The 24,039-nt window shown below is 37.6% G+C and overlaps 3 protein-coding genes and 1 non-coding gene across 21 annotated transcripts in view; 2 read left to right on the top strand and 2 right to left on the bottom strand.

Annotated features, from left to right (window-relative positions):
• The first annotated feature begins 3,191 nt into the window (after nucleotides 1-3,191).
• crhb (corticotropin releasing hormone b) lies at nucleotides 3,192-4,633 on the top strand. Its single transcript, NM_001007379.1, is given in 2 exon segments — nucleotides 3,192-3,319; nucleotides 3,683-4,633. A coding segment is annotated over 1 exon segment (489 nt). The 5' UTR covers nucleotides 3,192-3,319; nucleotides 3,683-3,704; the 3' UTR covers nucleotides 4,194-4,633.
• A 1,084-nt stretch (nucleotides 4,634-5,717) lies between these two features.
• On the bottom strand, nucleotides 5,718-20,264 carry trim55b (tripartite motif containing 55b). 5 transcript variants are annotated; one of them, NM_001039982.1, is given in 8 exon segments: nucleotides 5,718-6,230; nucleotides 11,150-11,274; nucleotides 11,354-11,376; nucleotides 12,188-12,421; nucleotides 13,439-13,534; nucleotides 16,804-16,981; nucleotides 19,066-19,235; nucleotides 19,931-20,264. In NM_001039982.1, coding segments are annotated over 8 exon segments (1,101 nt in total). In that variant the 5' UTR covers nucleotides 20,051-20,264; the 3' UTR covers nucleotides 5,718-6,075.
• Nucleotides 20,265-22,741: 2,477 nt separating this feature from the next.
• Nucleotides 22,742-24,039, top strand: part of pde7a (phosphodiesterase 7A) — a 97,645-nt gene continuing 96,347 nt past the window's right edge. For 7 of the 14 annotated variants that reach the window (XM_087308066.1, XM_087308045.1, XM_087308043.1 and 4 more), the window contains exon 1: nucleotides 22,742-23,689. The gene's annotated coding sequence lies outside the window, so the exon portion shown is untranslated. The remainder of the gene's footprint in view (nucleotides 23,690-24,039) is intronic. The other 7 variants (XM_087308054.1, XM_087308044.1, XM_087308042.1 and 4 more) reach the window with 2 other exon arrangements.
• On the bottom strand, nucleotides 23,084-23,156 carry trnaa-agc (transfer RNA alanine (anticodon AGC)). Its single transcript has one exon. It is a non-coding gene; the product is annotated as a tRNA-Ala (tRNA).

The raw sequence follows: 24,039 nt of genomic DNA, 5'->3' as shown, positions 1-24,039 counted from the left end.
ACAGTATCTGACAAACTCTCACACATATATACAGTGTGATGTGTTCTGAAATAATCATTTGTCAAAAAATTTGAAAAAAAAATAAGTTTCCCAGTAATGGGTTGCGGCTGAAAGGGCAACCATTGTGTAAAACACATGCTATAGATAGCGGTTCATTGCGTTGTGGCGAAAATAAGGGATTAGCTGAGGCAAAATAAATGAACAAACTAAATAGATTCCTTGTGAAATTACAGAGTTTTCAACTATTGTTGAAGACGTTTATTTTAGCTAGGAGTAATATATCTTTAGGCCAGTAGAGTAGTTTGCTCCTGAGTTGTGTTGTGTTTAGGGACTCAGTTTTAGGTACCAGCCATCAACCAGAGGATGGAGGATGCTTTGAAGATGTTTACATTTTGTCATGGGTTTTGTGATTGTAGATGTGTACTGTTATATTAAATAAACAAAATGGAGTCCTACGAGACAAAATCACTCACAAATTTGGTAGTTGTACATGATGTCGAGAACACTGACAAAGACAAAGGTGACCGATAAATACCCAGCCTGATCTCACGAGAAAACTTAAGTGTTTTACGTTTTGGCAGTTTTGTGGCTAATTCGTACTAATTCGTATGAGTTCAGTTGTACGAAATTGTACGATTTTAAAAAGGAGGCGTGGTACCTAACCCCACCCCTAAACCCAACTATCATTGGGGGATGAGCAAATCGTACTAAATGGTACGAATTAGATTGTACGAATTCATACGAATTAGCCACTAAATGAAAAAGTTACGAATTGCTGTGAGATTGTGTTGAAATACCACATTAAATACCACATTAGCATTTGCTTTCTGTACGTAAAATACACTGAGGTGCATCTGAAATCGCATACTTCCCTACTATATAGTACGCTACAAACAGTATGCGAGCTGAGTAGTAAATCCGAATTTATAGAATTCGAAAAGCAGTATGTGATAAGTACCCGGATGACGTATTACTTCCAGCGAGATTCTGAAGTGTGCATCGGATGGACGCTACACTATCCCAGGATGCATCGTGACAGACATCATTGAATGGGAGTGAAGCGACGCAACTGACAGAACTGACAAAATGGTGGCTGTAGTTGTACGTCTGAATTACAGTCATACTACTGACATAGAACACACTTTCCCTACAGCCGAGTAGTATGTTTAAATTAAAACGCAGTACCCACTGAGTAGTAGACGATTTTGGACGCAGCCATGGTGTTTTATGCCGAGTTCAGACTGCATGATTTACAAACTAGTTGTGTCACAGATGTTTCCACACTGCATGACTATCTGGGCTAGCTTTTCGTCGCTGCTTTGTTTACACTGCAAGATGGTTCGGCGACAAGGACATTTACATTGCATGACTTTACTATAGGGAGATTCGCCGACAACTTTGTCCAAACTACGTCTCACAGCCAAAAACATGTAGTATATCTTTTGTTATTAACTACATAATGAGAAAGAAGCCTTTAATGGGGTAGAACATGTACATGTTTGCTAACCCTGGTTTAAAGGGAATTAGCCATTTCTCCTCAACGTTGATAATAAACTAATTTCTTTCTGTATGAAACGTCAAACAGACACGGTTGCTCCTGAGTCCTGTCAAACCTCCACTAGTTTTCCCTCCATTTCGTGGGTCCAAATAAACCGAAAAAGACAGCTTTTAACTTCTCCCCCAGCCTCCCGCTGGCCTGCAGCAGGTATACACACACGCACACACACAAGTGAATGCTGCTCTCTCATTGGCTGTAGGCGATCGCTGATGTTATTTTCAGTCAAAACTCAATTCACACGGCGTGATTGGAATCGCCGACAGCTCCAGATATTTAGCACGCCAAATATCTCACAGGCATCGGCAACTCATCGGCGATTCTCTCAGATCGCGTCTTTGATCGTTCATACTGTGTGATTGTCACTCACGTGCACGAGCAGCGATTTGACTGTAATTTCAGGCATTTGTCGGCGATTTCTCAAAACCTGTCGGCGAGCCAAAATCGGGGCTAAAATCACGCAGTCTGAACTAGGCATTAGTGAAACAGTGAAAGAACGGTTTTGGGACAGCACTTTTTTTTTTTTTTTTTTTTTACAAAAATTCTAAACAAGTTTTACTACAAAAAAAAAAAACTAAACTAAAAACAAAACATGTTTTTTGTGGTAAACATAATGCTAATCATAATTTTATCCATAGTTAGCTTAGGTGCTTGTAGTAAAACTTTTACACTCTATTTACACTCTAAACTTTTCACACTATTATGAAACCTTACTTTACATTTCCTTACAAACAAATGACTTTCTTAGACGACACAAGCTGTTGACGGTATTTTGATGGTCTGAATGTTACAAGCTTTTCTCACACTTACAGTAACGATAAAAAACTACTTACAGGCTACATTAAAAAAGAGAGATTGTCCCTTTAATTTATCTCATTTTGTCTGTTGACTTTCGTTTTGTGCAAGACAAATAGAAATTTGGCGCGAATAAGTAACTGTCATTTTTCTGTTGTATTCAAAATACGAATAATGGGTTCGTCATATATTTGTGAAATGTAGGCTGAATTTAAAATCAGATTGAAACAAGACTCATATTTTCGTGGAGGAAACATTTCTCAAGAGAACATGACTTTGTGATCTGTTCTCGATCGTTTGTTTTATGCATAACTTTATATCTAACTTTTGTTCAATAAAATCGTTGCATTGAAGACTATCACCTTAAACTTATGTTTTAGCTTCCTTTAAGGATTCAGGTCATAATTATGAAGCATTATAATTCGCACCCTGCATATAAAGCTATACTAATATAAAGCTTTCAACATATTTAGAGGAGACTGTCTTGAATATTAATTTTGACCTCCTTTGGGGGTTCATGTCGTAATTAGAGATCCTCGTAATTATCACTATGCATTTCATATATTTTTAAAACCCATACATCTTTCAAAATATTTAAAGCGTACAGTCTTACATATTCATTCAAGAGGGAAGAATGTCAATATAAAGGATCCGAAAATACCCCTGGTTCTGTGTGCATCTTTTTTCACACACACACATACACACTCAAGGACGCACACACAAACCTCGATGACTCATTCAAACCGAAAACTGTTCACTTACGTTCATTCAAGTCAACTCTCTCTCCCCTCTGCGCAGACGCGAGCTACTAAATGCGTGACACTTGTCGCTGACCGTGCCTATATAAATGCAAACTCCAGCCTTGCTTTGAAGAAGTCCTAAAAGTAATAACTTGATAGGCAGCAACTAGAAGACAGACGCGCCGCGCAAAGTTCAAAAACCATCCAAGGATTTACCAATTACGCACAGGTACGCAACATCTTATCTGGAATATGACAGCTCATATTGAGGTATAGACCATTGGTAATGCTAAAATCTTAAACTGGTAATCTTTGTGCTAGTCAGTTTGTATTGCTATGGATGCGTCCTCGTGTTTTGCGCACAATGAGGCACCCAGCTATCCAACTTTTAAGGCGCGCGTAAATGCCCAAGTGGATTTAAAAATATGCATGCGATGCAATGCAATGCAAAAAAAAAAAAATTAACGCAAGTGTTCACTAAGGGCGCTTTGATTAAATTGCATCTGTCAAGGATTGAGCTCCGTCCCAGAGTGCGCAAAACAGTTGCCGAGAAGTTGAAATAGTGCGCATAATTGACTCACTTCTCCCGCAGATTCTCCTCGCCACTTTTTGACATGAAGCTCAATTTTCTCGTCACCACGGTGGCTCTGCTCGTTGCCTTTCCACCGCCGTATGAATGTAGAGCCATCGAGAGCAGCTCCAATCAGCCAGCCGCGGACCCCGATGGAGAGCGGCAGTCCCCGCCGGTTTTGGCACGCTTGGGGGAGGAGTACTTCATCCGGCTCGGCAACAGAAACCCGACTTCTCCCCGATCTCCAGCCGACAGCTTCCCCGAGACATCCCAGTATCCAAAAAGAGCGCTGCAGCTCCAGTTAACGCAGCGTCTGTTGGAGGGGAAAGTTGGAAACATCGGCCGCTTGGATGGCAGTTACGCGCTCCGGGCGCTCGACTCAATGGAGAGGGAGCGCAGGTCGGAGGAGCCGCCGATTTCCCTAGATCTGACCTTTCATCTGCTACGAGAAGTACTGGAGATGGCCAGAGCCGAGCAAATGGCCCAGCAAGCTCACAGCAACCGCAAAATGATGGAAATATTCGGGAAGTAACCACAAGCGAACCCATCAGCCAAAGATATTTTTACATTTAGCACAAACATGAATACTCTGTACCATAGTGCTGCTTTTCCATCATGATCTATTTATACCGGTGACTTGTTTTATTTGTAGATATCTCAAGGAAGGCGAATAGAGTGCAGTAGGTGTATATGAATCAAAGTGTTCAGAAGCGCAACACTGTCATCACTTTCCATCGATGTTATTGTATAAGTGATCATTCAGAACTGTAGATGAAAAACGTTTGGGTTTCCTTTAAAAAATAAAAAGACAATATTTTCCAGTACTGTATTATTTTATCTGACAGACTTGAGTCTCATTGTAACATACAGTACATTGTTTAAGTTTGTTAATAAACTAATGAGCAACCATTAATTTTTGTTGTGCAAGAGAATGTCTTATATTTATATTTTTCAATAAAACTTTGAAAGACAGTTTGACACCTCTTGTCTAAGATTATTGACATGAAAATTATTAAATCATGTTTAAAATATATACACTAGAGCACATTTCACAATCACCACGTTTACATGTGTCAATGAAACTGAAAATAAATCGTGATGAGTGTTATTATGACAGAGGAATTATCCAGAGATGGTTGACATCTTGATTGCCTTTACCAGGGAGCATACCAGGATCATTCCTTCATAGTTGATATTCCCCCTTCAGATTGAATCCACACTTTTTAATAAACTCAAAAACAAATCATAAATGCATATACCTCCGGGTGTTGCACTTAAAACTGAATTATTAAATCAATATGCTCACTGATTCTCAATGACACTAATGTATTTAAAAATAAATAAATGAACAAAAAAAAGAGATAGATTTTTTTTTCTAGACTTGCCCTGTATATGAAGACATCACTCACTTTAGAGGCACCATTGATGTCTCAAAATAAAGACGAAGAAAAAAAAAAACGCCTATATATTATAAAAAATGTGACGGATTACCAAATGCACTAGAAACACTGGTGCTGAGTGAAACGTTTCACACCAAACCAAATACCTGACGTGTGGTGACTCATTCCATCAGCAACTGGAGAGATCTTTTCACTGAACCATGTCCTAAACTGAACGGGTGAAGCACATCTAAATAAGATCAATACTTCAGATGTGAGCTAACAAGACACAAAACCGTACGTTTCATTCTGCACCACATAAGATCCATTCATTGCAGAAGGTGGAAGCCACACATGGTAAGAGTTGTGCTCCATGGGCCTCATTAAGTTGGTTGTAGCCATTTCTCTGTGTGAATCCAGCCACAGAAGCACATCCTGTCACTGATCACCCTCCACTGGGCCAGAATATATGGATTACGCAATGTCCTGGCATCGTTATTTCAGCTCGACCACCGAGATGTGTGAACACTTGTTTACTCTCGCCTACAAACCAGGGGAAGGCAACTCCGTGAGCATAAAAAAGATGTGGAGATTACTTCCACGCATTGCCACGGATGTTTCTTCAAGTAGATCAGTCATCTACTGTATACATGCATTAGTCCAAACTCAAGCACTGATTACATTACATTGGGGTACTCTTTTATTGTCATTGACGTTTAGAAATAGGAAATCCAGACAACATTTAAGGCAAAACATATCATTCATAACTCAAATACCACTGCCGTGCCAACTGCGACGAAAATACCACGCGAACACTCCCTACGCAGTAAACAACACCACAAATCTTGGAAGGGTTTCCTAAGTCATCTATGTTTATATTTAGTCATCTACTGACTTTTTTAAGTAGTCACTAAAACAAAAAAATAGTTCCAGCATCTGGTAAAAGGGTCAGTTTTTTTTAGGTGTCCATATTATTGTGAACAGGTTGCAGTGATAATGATCAATATTTGTGTTGGCATGTGTACTTTAGTGAAGTTAGGATGATGCGGCGGGTCTGCGTGTGCTCAGGGTTTGTGGGGGCAGGAGTGGCGGTAGTGGTTCATTCAACTGGCCAAGTAAATCCACTTCTCCTGAAGCTGCTTCAACGCCCACCTCTTCCTCATCTTCCACCTCCTCTTCATCATCATCATCATCTGAAAAACAAATGACCGTTTAAAGGCACACTTCCGTTCCACTGAGCTTTCCCATTCGCCAGATGAATGTGCAGCATGTCATGCATGATGCTCTGTTCTAAAAATGCAATGTTCAAGTTCAACTTTGACTTTCCCATCCCATTGCCCGTTTAACCCCATCTGTACTACTCGGCCTACTCCAAGCCAATTTAAACAGGCATTTCCATGGCTCAACTAACAAGGTTTCTAAAGACTGCAGACTCTTACTAGCTTGTCTCTTAGGGTGTATTCACATTAGGCTATCTGAAAAGATAGGCTATTCACATTAGGCTATGCCCGGGTGCATTTGACCCCTGTTTCCTGGTTTGTTTGAAATGTGTGAGTGCTCTGAATCACGCTTGTTCATATAGCTAATATTACCCTTCATAACAACTGTGTGGGGGGGTGAATTTTTTTATAACTCATCCGTTTCCTTTATATTAGGCTATATTAAGTTTGCATAATTAAGGGCGTGGCTACTTTTGTGACAGCTAGGTCTCGCTGGTCGCTGTCACTTCACCTCAGCTGACTCCGGCAGATTAGCAACTGAACTCGGCATACACATCATATTTTTGTGTTGTTTTCTGTGGCTTTACACAGTCAGTTGCTTTTTGGACTCATTTCTTACAATTATCAGATGATATGAGATGCTGTGTGCACTTATTTGTGCTCACAAACCATTCACGTGGCCTCCGTTTCACATGCCAGTAAAGCTATATACTTATACACCATCTACTATACATGTATTTGTTTTATTTAAGATCATTTATCATTTATATTTCCATTTAGACCTGTAAAGCACTCCAGAATCTGACAGATTGATTAACTGTAGGCTCTGGAACCGTCATCTGAAGCGTTGTCATGCAGTGTTCATTCATTCATTCATTCATTTTCTTGTCGGCTTAGTCCCTTTATTAATCCGGGGTCGCCACAGCGGAATGAACCGCCAACTTATCCAGCAAGTTTTTTACGCAACTTCCAGCCGCAACCCATCTCTGGGAAACATCCACACACACATTCACACACACACTTATACACTACGGACAATTTAGCCTACCCAATTCACCTGTACCGCATGTCATTGGACTGTGGGGGAAACCGGAGCACTCGGAGGAAACCCACGCGAAGGCAGGGAGAACATGCAAACTCCACACAGAAACGCCAACTGAGCCGAGGTTCGAACCAGCAACCCAGCGACCTTCTTGCTGTGAGGTGACAGTACTACCTACTGCGCCACTGTATCGCCCGTCATGCAGTGTTATGCTGGATTTCATCAATAGACTTGCATTTGCTAACACAGACTATATCTGAAGTGTTTGGAAATAATTTGCATTTTCCTCCTGTAGAAAAACTTCATAAGAACAATGTTTAGTGGCTCAATGTGTTAAAGCAGTGTTTTTAAAAGTCTAAACACTTTATTGATATAGTGTACAGCCAAGCACATGTGGTCAGAATACAAACGAGTCGCAGGTAATGAAGTATTAAGTGTTTTCTCAAAGTAACGTCTGTCTAAGCCAGGTCCAAGCAAAATGCCAGCAGGTGTCTGTAGCTCCGGTCACTCTTCGCCTCTTTGCCCTTGTTTGGTATCCCGCCGTCTGTGCGATGACTCGCTAACAAAATGGCGACGGTTTGCCGCGCCTACTTGTGGCTTCTTTTGCAGTGTTCAGAAACCTATGGGTGACATCACGGGTACTACGTCCATATATTTTACAGTCTATGGTGTCACTGCATCAAAAATGACTTAAGATAATACAAAACAATATAACTAAAGCAATCTCCATTGTACTTATGTAACCCCGCCGGTCCTACTCCACCCAACTCGCTCTGAGCTGGTATCGAACCGACGACTTTCCGCATGGAATTGTGGTTACTCTACCAAGGAGGCTAAAGGCCATGGCCTCTAGTGTCTGTCGCTAGAGCACCTTTGGAGGTCAGAGGAGTGAGGTTTACCTGCACAGCACTTACTAGCTGGCCTTCGTAACACTGAGCAAGAGCGATTCACTTCAAAACTGAACAGTTGCATCGTTAGTGACATTAAAATTCTCAGTCACGGAAGGAAAAAGTACAAATCTTGGCCGAGTGGAAGGGGAGAGGGGGGGATAACCGTGCCTAGTGTGAGTACATCCTTACTAATGGGGTTACACTTTCATTTGGATCATTGCATTACTACATCTGCTCTCCCTTATCCAAGTGGGATTCGAAACAGTGAGTATCTTTACATGGTATCTTTACATCAATACTCGGATTTTAATAGGATTAAGACAATACTCTGATTAAGAGTCTACCATGTAAACTATGATTTTTGATTACCTTAATCCTACTGAAGTCATAATCGAACTAAACAGAAATAGAAGACATGTGGAGTATTCCTATTTTAGTCGCAATATTAAAGTGTAGTACTGACGTGCAAACACCTCAATCAAACAGAAATTAACTGCAGTTAAGCTTGTCGTGAAATTAAAAACGAAACGTGATGATCATGAACTGTTCCCTGAAACACCAGAGAAAGTAGCATTGGAACTAAGACCACCACCTGTAACAGGTCTCTGGAGGGCAGAAAAATGATGTGTACTTGCATAGCCGCTCTAACTAGCTGACTTCAGTTACACTATCCCCTAAACCGCACTTCCATCTAGGCCACGGCACCATTGTAACACCTCAGGTTCTGCCTACTCTGCTTAAAGCAGAATGAGCGGTGGACACCCTAAAACAGATGCTAATAGAAGGATTGTTAACGTGCTTGCAGCCCATGCTGGAAATGCTGTTTCAAATCTTGCTTGAAGTGTGGTGAGTAGCAGAGAACTGGAGAGGTTACATTGGTGCTGTGACCAGAATGGGAGTAAGGTTTAGTGAGGTGAGTGTATCGAAGGCCTTTTATTAAGAGCTGCACAGGTAAACCTTGCTTCCCTTGGGCACAAAGTATGCGTTTGAGGTTACATCCATCCTTAAATGCCAGAAATGCTTAAATGGGTGAAGTGGAACTGAAGGAGTACAAAAGTCCTGCAAATGGGAGAGAGACCTTACTCCACTGACCTCAATCGATGTACTAGCATCAGTCACTGGTGCACCTGTAGAAGCCAGGGGACTTGTTTATCTGCACAGCTTATCCTAACTAGCCTCCATTTCACTCACCCCCCTCAACCATACTGGTCAAGGCACCAAGTAAGCCCTCAGGTCCTACTTATCCTGCTTTGAGCAGGATGAAGGGGGTAAGCTAACATGACATGTCTTGTTGTAACATGCTTATTTTCCAAGCTGGAAATTCTGTTTCAAATCCTGCTTGGAGTGGGGTGAGCAGAAGTAGAAGGTTTACTTTACTGCTGTAACCAATGGGAGAAAAGTTTATAGTTGTGACTGTAATGGAGACCCTTAGTAATGCAGGTAAAGCTCGCTTCCATGGCCTCAAGAAATTCATTAGCATCCTCACACCTGCAGCTTCTCCAGCAATGGACGTTCATCGTTCTCCAGCCTTTGGTGCCTCCACTGCAGCTCTCCACAAGAAGTTTGGCCAGAGGAGAAATGGTCGTGCCCTACTGACCCTGGTTTCTCTTGAGGCTTTGTCCTTCACTTTAGTCAACTGGTGAAGTTTGTTCCTCGCCACTGTCATCACTGGCCTGCTTGGTTTGGGACTTGTGGAGCTGTGCATCGAGGGATTTGCTCTTCGCTAAACTGAACCTCAACTCTGAAAACTGGACTGACACAGCTGCTTTGACACCATCTACATTGTAAAAGTGCTATAGAAATATAGTTGCCTGCCTTTCGTTCCAGAAGTGACAGTTTGAATCCCTTCCCAAGTGGGATGAGTAGAATTAGAGGGGTTATAGTGGTGCCATGACCCAGATGGAAGCCAGTTTTACATTTACATTTACATTTAGTCATTTAGCAGACGCTTTTATCCAAAGCGACTAACAAATGAGGACAAGGAAGCAATTTACACAACCAAGAGCAACAATGAATAAGTGCTATAAGCAAGTTTCAGGTCTGTAAAGTCTAAGAAGGGAAGTATTAGTAGTATTAGTTTTTTTTTTTTTTTTTTTTGTACAGTTAGTGTGATATTCAGAGAGGCAATTCCAGATTAGGAAGTGTAGTGGAGACTAAATAGTTGAGTTTTTAGTCGTTTCTTGAAAGTAGCGAGTGACTCTGCTGTTCTGATGCAGTTAGGGAGTTCATTCCACCAACTGGGCAGATTAAGCGTGAGCGTGAGCGAAAGTGATTTCTTCCCCCTTTGGGATGGAACCACGAGGCGACGTTCATTCACAGAACGCAGAACGTTTTGGGAGAGGTAAGCATAATGGAGGTAAAACTGACTTCTCTGGTCTTAACTAAAGCACTAGCCTCGGTCACTAAAACCAGGGGAGTGTGGTTTTGATGACCTAGATGACCTCCATTACTCCAAAACTGCACACCAATTCCAATAACCTAAATTATGAAAAATATATCACTTAAGGTATTGTGAATAATCTCAAATAGGCAGTCAAATCACCCAATCAAAATGCATTCTGCTCTAATTCAAGCGCGACACATGATGCAACTGATAGGTCAAATAAATATCATTCTTGTTGTGAATGGACTTAAAAAGTGTAAAATCAAAAAGCTGCATTTTCTCAACCCACTTGAGTATAAAGATACCATCAACTCCACTATTCTGACAGTGTCTAACGCCACATTTCTGCTGGTTCTTTTTAAAAATTGGCTTACAAATTTGATTTAATATACTGAAAAGACGGCTGGCTTTTGAATTGGTTGCTCGAATCAAAATTTGAAAACATCTCAAGGACTTCTGAATGGAACGTGAAAAGGTTACTTTCATGCAGTAATCAGTTCAACAAGCTAACCTGATTCAAACCCAAACATGTTGATAGCTGAAGCTTAATCAGGCATTTCAGGTGAAGTCGTACCTCTGATGAAGTCAATATTGCGCAGGGCCCTGCCCTCTCTCTTGAAGTGTACAGAGTAATGATCCATGCTCTCATAGCCGCGCTCCACTCTCTCCAGGTGTGAGGTATTCGATGCCTTTGCAATTCTAACAAATAAGAAATCAATCTGGTGTATGTTCAACATGAAAAATACGCATTAAGGTTGCAGAAGGGATCGTCACTTACTTTTGCAGAAGGGGTTTAGCATTCTGTATGACGTAAGAGAGAAAGAGGTTATTTATTTTATGAGAGGATAACATAAAAAGTATGTGCTTATATTTAAAATTTTTTCAGGGTTCCCACACATTTTTATGAATCAGTTTTCATGATTTTGTTAAATGGACTTCTGTGCCAGCATTTTGAATTAATGGAGTTCAACATATATGCTTTATAGCGTATTTATAACATAATATAACATTTTAGCATGTTTTCCCCTAAACAGCATTTATATATGATCTATTATAAAATATCAACTTTTTCTAAATTTCTGTTTAATGGAAAGGTTTTTTTCCAACACATTTCTGACTATAATAATTTTAAAAACTAATTTTCAACAACTGATTTCTTTTTACCTTTGCCCTGTTGACAATAAAAAATATTTTACTAGATATTTTTCAAAATACTAGTATTCAGCTTAAAGAGTTTATCTAGGTTAATTATGCAAGTTAGAGTAATTAGGAAAATTATTGTATAACAGTGGTTTGATCTGTAGACAATCAAAAAATATAGCTAAAGGGGGCCTATAATATTTACCTTAAAATTACCTTGAAAGTTTTTTATTATTATTATTAAAAAATGCTTTTATTCTAGCCAAAATAAAGCAAATAAGGCTTTCTCCAAAAGAAAAATATTATAGGAAATACAGTGAAAATTTTCTTGCGCTGTTAAACATAATTTGGGAAATATGTGAGAGAGAAAAAAGTACAGAAGGGCTAATAATCGTCACTTATTATTATTATAATTATTATTAATATTATTGTGGTAACCCTGTTTCTATAACCTATTGTAGGTTTACCGGACCTGTAAGAAAACAGCCATCTCCGGTTCTTCCAGTGTCTGTATTCCTGTCTCCATGATTTTGGTCATGAACTCCAAATAATCTCCATACTTCTTTGTGAGGCCACGTATGTAGTTCAGCTTCTCTTCCTGTTCGGAACTTACTTTCAGGTTCATCTCTCTCTTCCTTTCCTCAAGAATTGAGTACAAGTGGTCAAACTTTTCACACACCTTGGATTTCTGTCGTCGGCCATTTTCCTGGAAATATGTTTAAATATGAATTTAGTATAAAATGCAATTCAGTCACATTCATAAATGTACAGTTAGATATTTATATACATTACTATAAAAAGGTATAAGGTGTATTTTCTTTAAAAAATGGATGATATTAATTTAGGTTATTATGTAATTTGTTTACAAATATATTCTTTTGATCCCTCTGTTCATCTATTCATCATTTTGACAAAATATTATGTAGCATCTGTTTTCAATAATATTGCAAAATATTTAAAGAGAATAACCTGCCATCACATGAACAAATTACATTGCAGCATATATAAAAATAGAATATGGTTATTTTAAAATGCAAAAATATTTATTACAATAATAACTATGTAATAACATATTAACTATATATATATATATATATATATATATATATATATATATATATATATATATATATATGTGTGTGTGTGTGTGTGTGTGTGTGTGTGTGTGTGTGTGTGTGTGTTTTGCATCAAATGATGTGCGTTAGAACCCTTAAAAACTCCCAACTATTACAAAATCTCCAACCAATCCTAAACCCTCGAGTGTTTTTAGCATATAATCTTCCTTTTATTATAATCTGAGCATAAAATGATGCAGGAGAAAGCCACTTAATCTGCACGTGCAATGTTTTAAAATGTGTAACTGATTGACTATGGACTGCCAAAAGTTTAAGATTGATATTTAGAACTTGTCTAAATCAATAGTTTGACTACCTGTTCCTTTTCTTCGACCGCATCTAACCCTTAACCTTGCGCACAATGACTTTCCGTCAGAGGAGCCATATGCTCAACAGAGGCGGCTCATTTCTGCTTGCTTGTCAATCATGGATCCTCTGCGAACGCAACTGTGAGGTCTGGAGAGAGTCCAGCTTCCTGCCTGCCTGGCTCATTGATGCCAGAGCGTGTGGATCTTTTGTCAGAGGAAGCGTTGTTACGTTCCTCATCAATAATCCTGTTGTTCTGCCAGGCTTTGGGGAGGGAGAAGCCCCCACACAGGGTGACTAACCTCTATGGTTCTGCAGGTCTCCTCCAGTTGACTGATGATGCCTTGGATTCTGTCATTATTGCCCACCATCATTGCTATTCCATCCGAGAGCTCTGTCTGGAGATGAGGACGTGCGTAAGCATATTAACACACAACTGTAAAAATATATGCTGCGCCGACAAGCGCATGCATGCTGACGCAAATTCTGCCATACTTATGCACACAAAAATAAAGGGCCCAATTACGCCTTATTTACATCAAGTGACGCAACCTGTATAGGTCATGTGACAAATTTTATTCACACTAGCCATTCGAGATAATACCTACTTAGTATGCAATTTCAATTGCACTGTATATCTTTATCAGCTTCGCATTATTTATTGTTTAAAAAGCATTTGCTTTGCAACTCTCTGTGTCTGAACATGCACATGACTTATGATAGAAACACATTTGTGACTGTTGACAAGAACATCAGTCATAACTGTAATTCTTTTATTGAATTGAGATTTATACACTATCTGACAGCTTTATTATTAAGCATTCCATACTTTGTTAGGATATATTTGTATCATATTTGAGGTATAACTATGTGTAAACCTTGAATCTGAGGGTCCAAAAAATCTAAATAAGGGGTCACCAACATAGTGCCCTGTTAGGGACTGTTCTAAAAATAGCTCACCACAGTGCCACTTACCAGTAAGTGCCACCTAATATTTTTGTAGCTATTCTTTTTAAATCACAATTGCATTGTGTAAATTTGAAAATGAAATAAAAAAAAAAAACTTAAAAATATTTCATATTAGCATCCACAGCAACGGTGCAGTAAAGGGGAGGAGAGGATTTGAAAACATGGCAAAAAAAAAAAAACAGAAAAAAAACATAATTTTCAAAGTGAATATAGGAGGAAGAGTTCTTTTTGTAATTCATTTAGTGATGGCAAAGCACACAATATTGAAAGACATTTCAGAAAGTGTCACGCAAGCTAACATTACCATGCTAACTGCCCACCGGGCAGCGCACTACAAATGGAAAAAGGCTGGAAGGTTTGTGAAAACAGCAGTCTTTTTTTCACAAGAATGGTGAAACCCCCCCAAAAAGCAACTGAAATCTCATTTAGAGCTACACATTTTTTATTAGAAAAACAAGGCATTTTCAGACAGGAAAGCAAAACTGTGCTTAAAGACTAATAAATATAGTCTCCACTCTCTCCGATGTCCAATTTGGGGCAACAACAATGGTTAGAAGAGTGTCGACTATGTTAAAAATGCTGTAGATTTGGTGATAATTTCAGTAAAATCTGAAAGTTGATTTCTGTTACACAATTGATAATCTGTACGAACATGGTACATTGTAGTGCATGGTTTGTTACAAAATGTTAGTGGCTAGTAAAAATATTGTAGAAGTGATCATTTGAATGTGTAAATACTTTAGAGATTTATAGAAATAAAGTGTTGCATATTGATATTTCTCTGTTTCCTAGCTTGTTAAATCATTGTTGACAACTATTGTGAGAAATCATTTACATAATCAGTGTCTTCACATAGATGAATATTATTAATTATTGATAATAATCTATAATTAAAAGTAAATTGAGCAAATTTGTTATTTGACAAGTGTGTATCAATCTGGTAGCCCTTTACATTAATCAGTACCCAAGAAGTAACTCTCAATTTTAAAAAAGTTTGGTGACCCCTGGTCTAAATAATGAGAAAATCGCCTTTAATGTTGTCTAAATGAAGTGCTTGGCAATGCATATTACTACTAATCTACACAACCTGACAAAAGTCTTGTCGTCGATCACAGTTGTAAGAGCAACAAATATTAACTTGACTTGAAGTTGATCATTTGGAAAAGTGGCAGAAGGTAGATTTTTCAGATGAATCATCTGTTGAACTGCATCCCAATAATCTCAAATACTGCAGAAGACCTAATGGAACCTGCATGGACCCAAGATTCTTACAGAAATCAGTCAAGTTTGGTAAAGGAAAAATCATGATTTGGGGTTACATTCAATATGGAAGCGTGTAAGAGATCTGCAGAGTGGATGGCAACATCAACAACCTGAGGTATCAAGACATTTGTGCTGCCCATTACATTACAAACCACAGGAGAGGGCAAATTCTCCAGCAACATGGCGCTCCTTTGCATACTTCCACATCAAAGTTCCTGAAATCAAAGAAGGTCAAGGTGTTCCAGGATTGGCCAGCCCAGTCACCAGACATGAACATTACTGAGCATGTCTGGGGTAAGATGAAGGAGGAGGCATTGAAGATGAATCCAAAGAATCTTGATGAACTTTGAGTCCTGCAGGAACGCTTTCTTTGCCTTTCCAGATGTCTTTATTAATAAGTTATTGGAGTCATTGTAAAGATGTATGGATGCAGTCCTTCAAGCTCATGGGAGTTTTGGTAAAATAAGCATAATTTAGAGGCCTTTGCCTTTCATTTAAGCCACCTCTGATACCCAATATCAACTACAAGTTATTATTTGTTGTTCCTAAAACTTGGATAAGCTTCAAGACGTTTGTCAAGTAGTGTAAGACTACTAAAAGTTTTGATAGACTTATAATAGGAAATTTACTAAATGTCTTCATGGAACATGATTTTGACTTAATATTCTATTGGTTTCTGGCATAAAAGATAAATCGTTAATTTTGACCCATACAGTGTATTTTTGGCTAATACCTAGTAATAAGTAAACCAGTGTAACTTAAGACTGTGTTGCAGGGTCAGATTTACATAAAACATTCCTCAGTACATCAAAAAAATACATAAAAACAACGCTGTTGTTTCCTGTGCTGTTGTTTCATGTTTACTTTACTAAAGCAATCGGACATCTTTGATCCAATCACATTGTGATTGTGTGCTTTTCAACATCATTTAAAATCTTTAGGAAGTTCAACCAATAGAAAGTAGATCTCATGTAGGTAAGGTGGGTTTAGGACCAATCAGGCTCTGTTTTACAGTAGAAACAGGCTTTGATTGGATTGATCACATCTCAATTTACAATTACAATTCACCAAAAAAATTAATGGAAAGTCAGCGCTCATCCTGCAAGATCTTATTAGTTTGTACTTATTCTTTAAACGTTTAATTATGTAGAATGTGATCATAAAAAAATGTGTTTCATATTATATTAATTCTTTTTCAAAATATATGTACATATTGTTATTCTAAATTCATATGGTTGAAAAATAAATATGTAAATGGGCATTTTGCAATATTTAAAAATTTATATATTGCAAATTTATGAAATATAAATCCAAATATGAACTTGTGTCATGTACTGGTTGTAATTTGCATATATTTCTATGGGTCAGATTTCTATATGATAAGAAAATCTAATATGTAAAAAAGCAATATGCATCAAAAAGCTACAGTTTTTACCTTTTGCGTCTGGTAAATACTGTCAAGAGGGGCCACTTGACAGTCCTTATGGGCGCCGAACACTTTACACATAGAACAAGTGGGGACGCCACAGGTCAGGCAGTATATGTTGATTTTCTCATCCTCATGAACCTCACACATCGGCTGGTCAACCTTTCTCTCAGGAGAAGGTCTGCTGCTGTGTAAAAAACAGATCTATGAGTATCAAACACTGAGTATGACAAAACAGATCAGTACTTTTCGAAGCCCTCGACTTTGGTTCAAATGTGGACAGGACTCCAGATCAACGGTTAATCAAAAAACTATAGAGTTCACAGGGCCGTATTGAGGGTCTATGATGTGTGTCAGTGTGTCTATGAGACTCAACTCTGACTAGTGGAACTAAAAATAAGTCTGCTGCCAGCTGACCGTCATCCTTAGCCTTCTGACCCATCTGAGTCACAGGTCTCGAGTCACATGGACATCTGTCTATTGCAGTACAATAACATCGGCTGCTTTAAAAGATAAACCTCCCAGCCAAAACAAGCTGTTTTGAGTTCATAAAGTGAAACGCTGAAGTGGGATGCAAAGTGGCGGGGCGGTGGAGAGTTTAATCGTTCAACCTTGGGGAATTTCAATCTTAAAAGCCTGTCTGTTCTCATTATGAGACTTTTCTTTTCTTTTTTTTTGAGAAAAAAAAGTTTCTTCATGAACTTTACTGAATGGCTGGAGGATTATTCCACTGAAATAGGTGTATATTGAAGGTCAATTTTACCACAAAAATAATTTAATAAATTAAAATGATCCTTTTGGTAAATCATAATTCTAGCAAAAAAGTATAATAAATACTCATAATTCATCCAAATTATCCTAATTCATTACAATTTTTACTTTTTGTCATATCTTTTATGTAAATATTTATTATTTATATTTATTATGGCTTTAGCTCTTAAATTTGACTTTTGATGTCACCATTTAAACTATTTAGGTTGACTTATTATGTAAATGATATAGGTTTGATCTATTTTTTATCTTCAAATGTCACAATTACACACACACACACACACACACACACACACACACATATGCTCAGCATAAATGATTTGAAAAAAAAAAATATATATTTTTTATTAATTTCTCAAGGGAATATAGCTAATATATTTTGGTCCATTTAGCAAAACAGATTTATTAAACAGATATTAAAATAATATTTAGTCACTGACCATCTTTAAGATAAAAAGATAATATATTTAAATTCTTGTAAAATATTTAAAATATATATATATATAAAAAACTAGAACATTTTATATTTGCCTCGTTATTTCACCTTTTATTTGGATAGGACAGTGGAGGTTACAGGCAAGAAATCATTGGGAGCAGAGAGCTGGGAAGGTTTGACAAAGGATCTCGAGCCGGGAATCGAACTTGGGTCACCATGAGCACCAGGATGCTATATGTTGGCACACTTAACCACTAGTCTATTGGCACCAACGCTATTCTTATAAATTTGTCTATATTTATTCCTAATGTATTCAATTGGGCTACTTATTTTTTCATCTCAATAAAAATTATGTAATTGACCAGGTTCGCTACGTAGTTGACGATCGTTTACACCTCTCCCTACCCTAAACCCAACCGCCACAGTAGCATGGGCAGTACCTTAGTGGGTGGTAAAAGGTTCGTTACGTAGTTGACGATCCCATAAACCTCCCCCTACCCTAAACCCAACTGTTACAGTAGCATGAGTGTTACATTAGTGGGCGGTACAAAGTCCGCTACATAGTGGATGATCGCCTACACCTCCCCTACCCTAAACCCAACCACCACAGTAGCATGGGCGCAACCTTAGTGGGCAGTACAAGATCTGCTTCGTAGTTGACGATCGCCTATGTCATTAAGCTGCGGGCTGCAGCGAGGACATCTTGCATTTTTAGCTATACATTTTGACTTTATATGTCAAATTAAATGGATCTCATTTTTTGAACAGTGATGACAAGTTGGTGACCAGTCTATTGTATAAATAAATAGAGTGAATGGTCTAATCTAGTTTATACTACATAGTTTGGGACACAACTGAGGTTTTTCACTGTAGTCAGACAAAATTGCTTCACGAATCTTTGCTGAATTTGCAAATGGTCACCATATGGAGCTTTTAGATTTTCCCTTCTCTGTCTAAATCATTTGTGATTTATTTATTTTTAGGTACTAAACACAAGGGATCTTGTAAAACCACATGGACATAATATTAGACATTCCCAAAGCATTCGTTTTCCCAGATCTAACCTGATGTACTCCTGTTTGTACATGTCAATGATGTTTTCCACCAACAGGTTTCTCTGCAGGCCGTAAACCCCATGACGGTCCAGCACAACTTCATGTCTGCAGGATGGACACCTGAAACGGCCCCCTGATGTCACCGAGCCTCCTCTGATTGGAAGGTATGGATTTGAAGTCTAGAAAGGTAGTGTGCATGGGACAGCAAAATAATAATCATTGTATTACTGGAGATATTATACAATTACTCATATCTTAAGATAACCAATATTATAAATTATGAATTATTGTAATTTAGTTTTATGTTCATTTCAGCTATATTATGGCTTTATATACTAACTTTTATCACATAGTCTTGCCTTATTTTGGTGTTATTTCTCATAGTTATGCCTTTTATCTCAGTTTCACTTTATATGAATTTATGTCTCTTAATATTTATATTTGTGACAATTTTGCCTTTTGTAAATATAAATGATCTCTTAATTTACTTTTAATGGAAATTTTAACTTTTTATCTTTGTGATTTACCTTATCACAACTGGTATTATCATATAGTTAATAATATATAATTTTATGTTATGATTTACAATTAATTACACTACAATTATTATATATATATATATATATATATATATATATATATATATATATATATATATATATATATATATATAATCATAAATAAATTAATTATGACTTATAATTTTGATATGTCATTATTTTAGCCTAGCCTATTATTTACTTTTCAGCTTTTTTCATGACTGTTATTACAATTAGCATATAGTTATGTCTACGTCAATTTTAAATTCAACGACTGAAGTTTTTGTTCAGTAATAAATCATGTTGACAAACCAAAAACATCGTAATAACTGTACCTGGAAAATGTCATTAGCACATTTCCGGCAAAGATTGTGTTGACAGGGAAGAATCACAACCGGTTTCGTGAACATCTCCAGACAAATGGGACAAATAAGTTGCTTCTCCAAGCTGTCCATCCTGATCTGGCGAACAACGGCTCCACTGAAGTTGAGAATGAGACCGTTTTGGTTCGCGAAAATTAAATTGTTCCAGTCCTCTGTCGCGGGGTGAAATCAGGCCCAAGCGCTTGTCTGTACCCTCTGTAATGAGACTGGCATTCCCGCACGCCAAGGCCCACTATCAGACAGCTCTGTTTTTAGAAAGCAGCACGTCAGAGGTTGCCATGTTTACTTGCCCATATATGAAACTAACGTTGGTTGACCCAATGCGAATCACAATAAACACAAGAAACTCGCAGAGATTCAAGATTAACTCGTTTTATATTTAACTTAATAAATTAAATGATCTTGCATACTCAATGCAAAATTGTTCAGCATAGCCAACCCAAAAAAAAAAAAAAAAAAGACTAAGGATTATAATAAACAGTAGTTAAAAAAGATAAATAAATAAACAAACACTACCAGTCAAAAGTTTGGGGTCAGTACGACTTTTAAATGTAAAATAAGCTTATTCTGCATATTAAAAATATAGAAAAATATTGTAAAATGTTATTGCAGTATAGAATAACTGTTCAAAAAAGTAAATAATTATCAAATCATTTTATTTAACTTTTTTCTTGAATGTAAAGATTATATATATATATATATATATATATATATATATATATATATATATATATATATATATATATATATATATATATATATATATATATATATATATATGTATATGTATGTATGTATGTATGTATACACACACACACACACACACACACACACACACAAATATACCGCCCGCCCCCCCAATTGTTTTGAGAAGATTTTTTCACATATAAAATATAAAAATCTGATATATAGAAATATATGCATGTTATTATTATTCGCAAAAACAGATAGCTCCGTTTTTTAGAGATATTACTAAAACTGGAGATGTTAGTAGTTTTCATAAATCATGTTTATGCATTAAGTACGAAGGATTTCAATTGCAAAAAAATTATGTGAACAAAACATTTAAATGAGGGTGGTACTGTGGCTCAGTGGTTAGCACTGTCACTTCACAGCAAGATGGTCGCTGATTCAAGTCTTGGTTGGGTCAGTTTGCATTTGTGTGTGGAGTTTGCTTGTTCTCCAAATGTTCATGTGGGTTTCCTCAAGGTGCTACAGTTTCCCCCACAGTCCAAAGACTGTGCTATTTAGGTGGGTTGAATAATCTAAATTGGCCATAGTGTGAGTGTGTGTGGGAATGAGTGTGTATGGGTGTTTCCCAGTACTGGGTTGCGTCTGAAAGGGTATCCTCTGTGTAAGAACATATCCTGGAATAGTTCATAGTTCCTGGAATAGCTTATATTGAGATATAAAATCAGAATTCTGAGATATAATGTTTTTGTGACTTTATACCACAGAGTTTTGACTTTTAATATCAGAATTCTGACTTTAAAAGTAACAATAAGGTATTTTTTTTTGTATTCGGTGGCAGGAATGGGCTTCCATATGTGCGCTAAATTTAAACAAACAAGTTGAAATTTACCAAATTACATTTGTTTAATTTCAGCCCATATAACAATAGTAAATCCAATGAATAATTTTTTCAGTGTACAGCGAACAACGTATGGTAATTAAGTTTCATATAATTATAATAAAAGAAGATATACCCTAGCTTGCTGTGCACAGCATTTGAAAAAGACATATTCCCTCAGTTCAGTGCTGGATTTGGCCAAAATGTCTCCTCAAAGACAGAGCAGTTCCAGCGATAAAGGAAGAAGCTGTGGATTCTGAGTCACAACATGTATTTTAATTTGTTAAAATTAATATTTTACAACCGTAGTTTCTAGTGTTAGCTGTATTACTGTTAACAATTTAGCTGCAAACAAATTCACATTTATCCACTAAACCCCAGTGAACACCCACAATCTTCACCAGCGCGTGCAACATCTCTCTATGCAGCTACTTTCCATGCGTTCTACATTTGAAATAATGAACTCATTCATTCATTAGTTTTCTTTTCAGCTTAGTCCCTTTATTAATCTGTAGTCGCCACAGCGGAATGAACCGCCAACTTATCCAGCATGTTTTATGCTGCGGATGCCCTTCCAGCTGTGACCCATCACTGGGGTCAATTTTAGCATACCCAGTTCATCTGTACTATGTCTTTGGATTTGTGGGGGAAACCGGAGCACCCGGAGGAAACCCACGCCAACACGGGGAGTACATGCAAACTCCACACAGAAATGCCAACTGATCCCGCCGAGGCTCGAACCAGCGAAGCGACACCGCGTCGCTCGCGAAATAATGAACTCGAGTTCGCCAAAGATATGAAGGTTTTCATCATATTCATGGTTGATTGTCGCCACCTATTGGCTCAATATTGTAATTGCTACAAGTTTGGAGTGACAAGCCGCTTTGTTTAAACTGTGATTTTAATTTTTACCAAAAACATCAGTGTTTAAATAAACTGGTATCACATCACTTCTGTGCTATTTTAATGTTTGTAACTCAAAAATTACGTTATACTGGGTGAAAAGTCTATTGAATCTCTCTGTCAAACGCAAATTTAAATGCGTCGCATCGGTTGATTATTTAAGATCCTTTATGTTAGATTGACACCCTGTGGTTGTACTAGTTATTACAGTTCAAGTTTAAAATATTTTTTTCACCCCGCCCCTCTGACGACGACTTCCACGCGATGCAAGTTGCCAGATAACTATCGAAGCATCGGATGTACACCGTAACTCACGCGACACGTGTTTTTATGAGTTTATCGCCTGGCTATCGGTTTTATTTAAGATCTTCGTCAAAAGGACTTTAAAAACCAACATGTGCCGCGTTTTTCAAAGTCGTTATTCCACACGTTTAATCCCTTGACAGAGGTTAGAGCTCTTCACCTATAAAATGGTTTTGATTGGTGCGTGTCTCAGCTCAACACCTGGATGTCTTCTCCGACTCTCCCGTTACGGTTTCGGACCGGGGCCTGTTCCGGACTTTCAGATGCACCGCGGTTAGGCTAGTTTACCCTAAAAATAACGGATAAAACGGTAAAGACGGGGAAAACATTGGAGAATGCGGGCATCGATCCCGCTACCTCTCGCATGCTAAGCGAGCGCTCTACCATCTGAGCTAATTCCCCTTCAAGTTAGCATTTTGCTAACTAGTATGTATGGTAGCATCTGGACTCCCGCACGTGCAGTGTGTTGCCAGTCACTTGTCAAATTATAAACTTTTGTTAGAGAATAATGTCAAACGTTCGTTTACATTTTCTTTGTTTTTAAATTTTTTTTGTTAAATGCTAGCATGTTTGTATTTGTAGTAGTTTTTTTAAGTAAGTAGCTAGTAAGTTTGAACATTAATCGTTTATGAAAGATATCAATACTGAGTAACTTGTGGATGTTTTGTTGTCTATAACTTAGATCCTCTTTTTAAACCGCGTTAACCTTGGTTTTACTGCAAATAAACACAAATAGGTCTAACATATAAGTAGAATTTACCATGGCTTTGAAATGCTAATCATATTTTGTTAATCGTTCGTATTCGTAGTAAAGCTAAATGGTTACACCTATTGTATTTTCGAGTGCGTCATATAACGCACTTTTATTTGTGGCGAGGATTATCATCAGTTGCGCAGACCTGCTGTATAATTGCTGGTTTTACAGAAATCTGCATGTAAGTTGTCTTATTAATGTAATTTCTTAATGCTTGTAAGTTTTCTTATCTTGTTAAATTTGGAACAAAACGTTCCTATTCTCTATCAGAACATCCGTGTGTTTATGTAGAACATTCGGTTAACGTTACTTGTTTTTTTTACTGAAACTACGTGTCGCTATCAAATTAATCATAAATTGTGGTGATTTGTGAATAGTTAATAACTTTTCTACACCCTCAACATATTACACTTTGTCTTTAAGATAACCCTTTCTCCCAGAAACTTGCATGCGGTTTATTTGATCGGGTTTTGGCTGTTGTAAACGTTTGTGAAACAGTGTAATGTTTTGGTCTTTTTGTTTCAAAAGCTC

Source organism: Danio rerio, chromosome 24 (genome assembly GCF_052040795.2).
Source record: "Danio rerio strain M-AB ecotype USA chromosome 24, GRCz13ab, whole genome shotgun sequence".
NCBI lineage: Eukaryota > Metazoa > Chordata > Actinopteri > Cypriniformes > Danionidae > Danio > Danio rerio.
The sequence above is the reverse complement of the archived record's forward strand: the minus strand, read 5'-3'. Positions and strand labels throughout refer to the sequence as shown.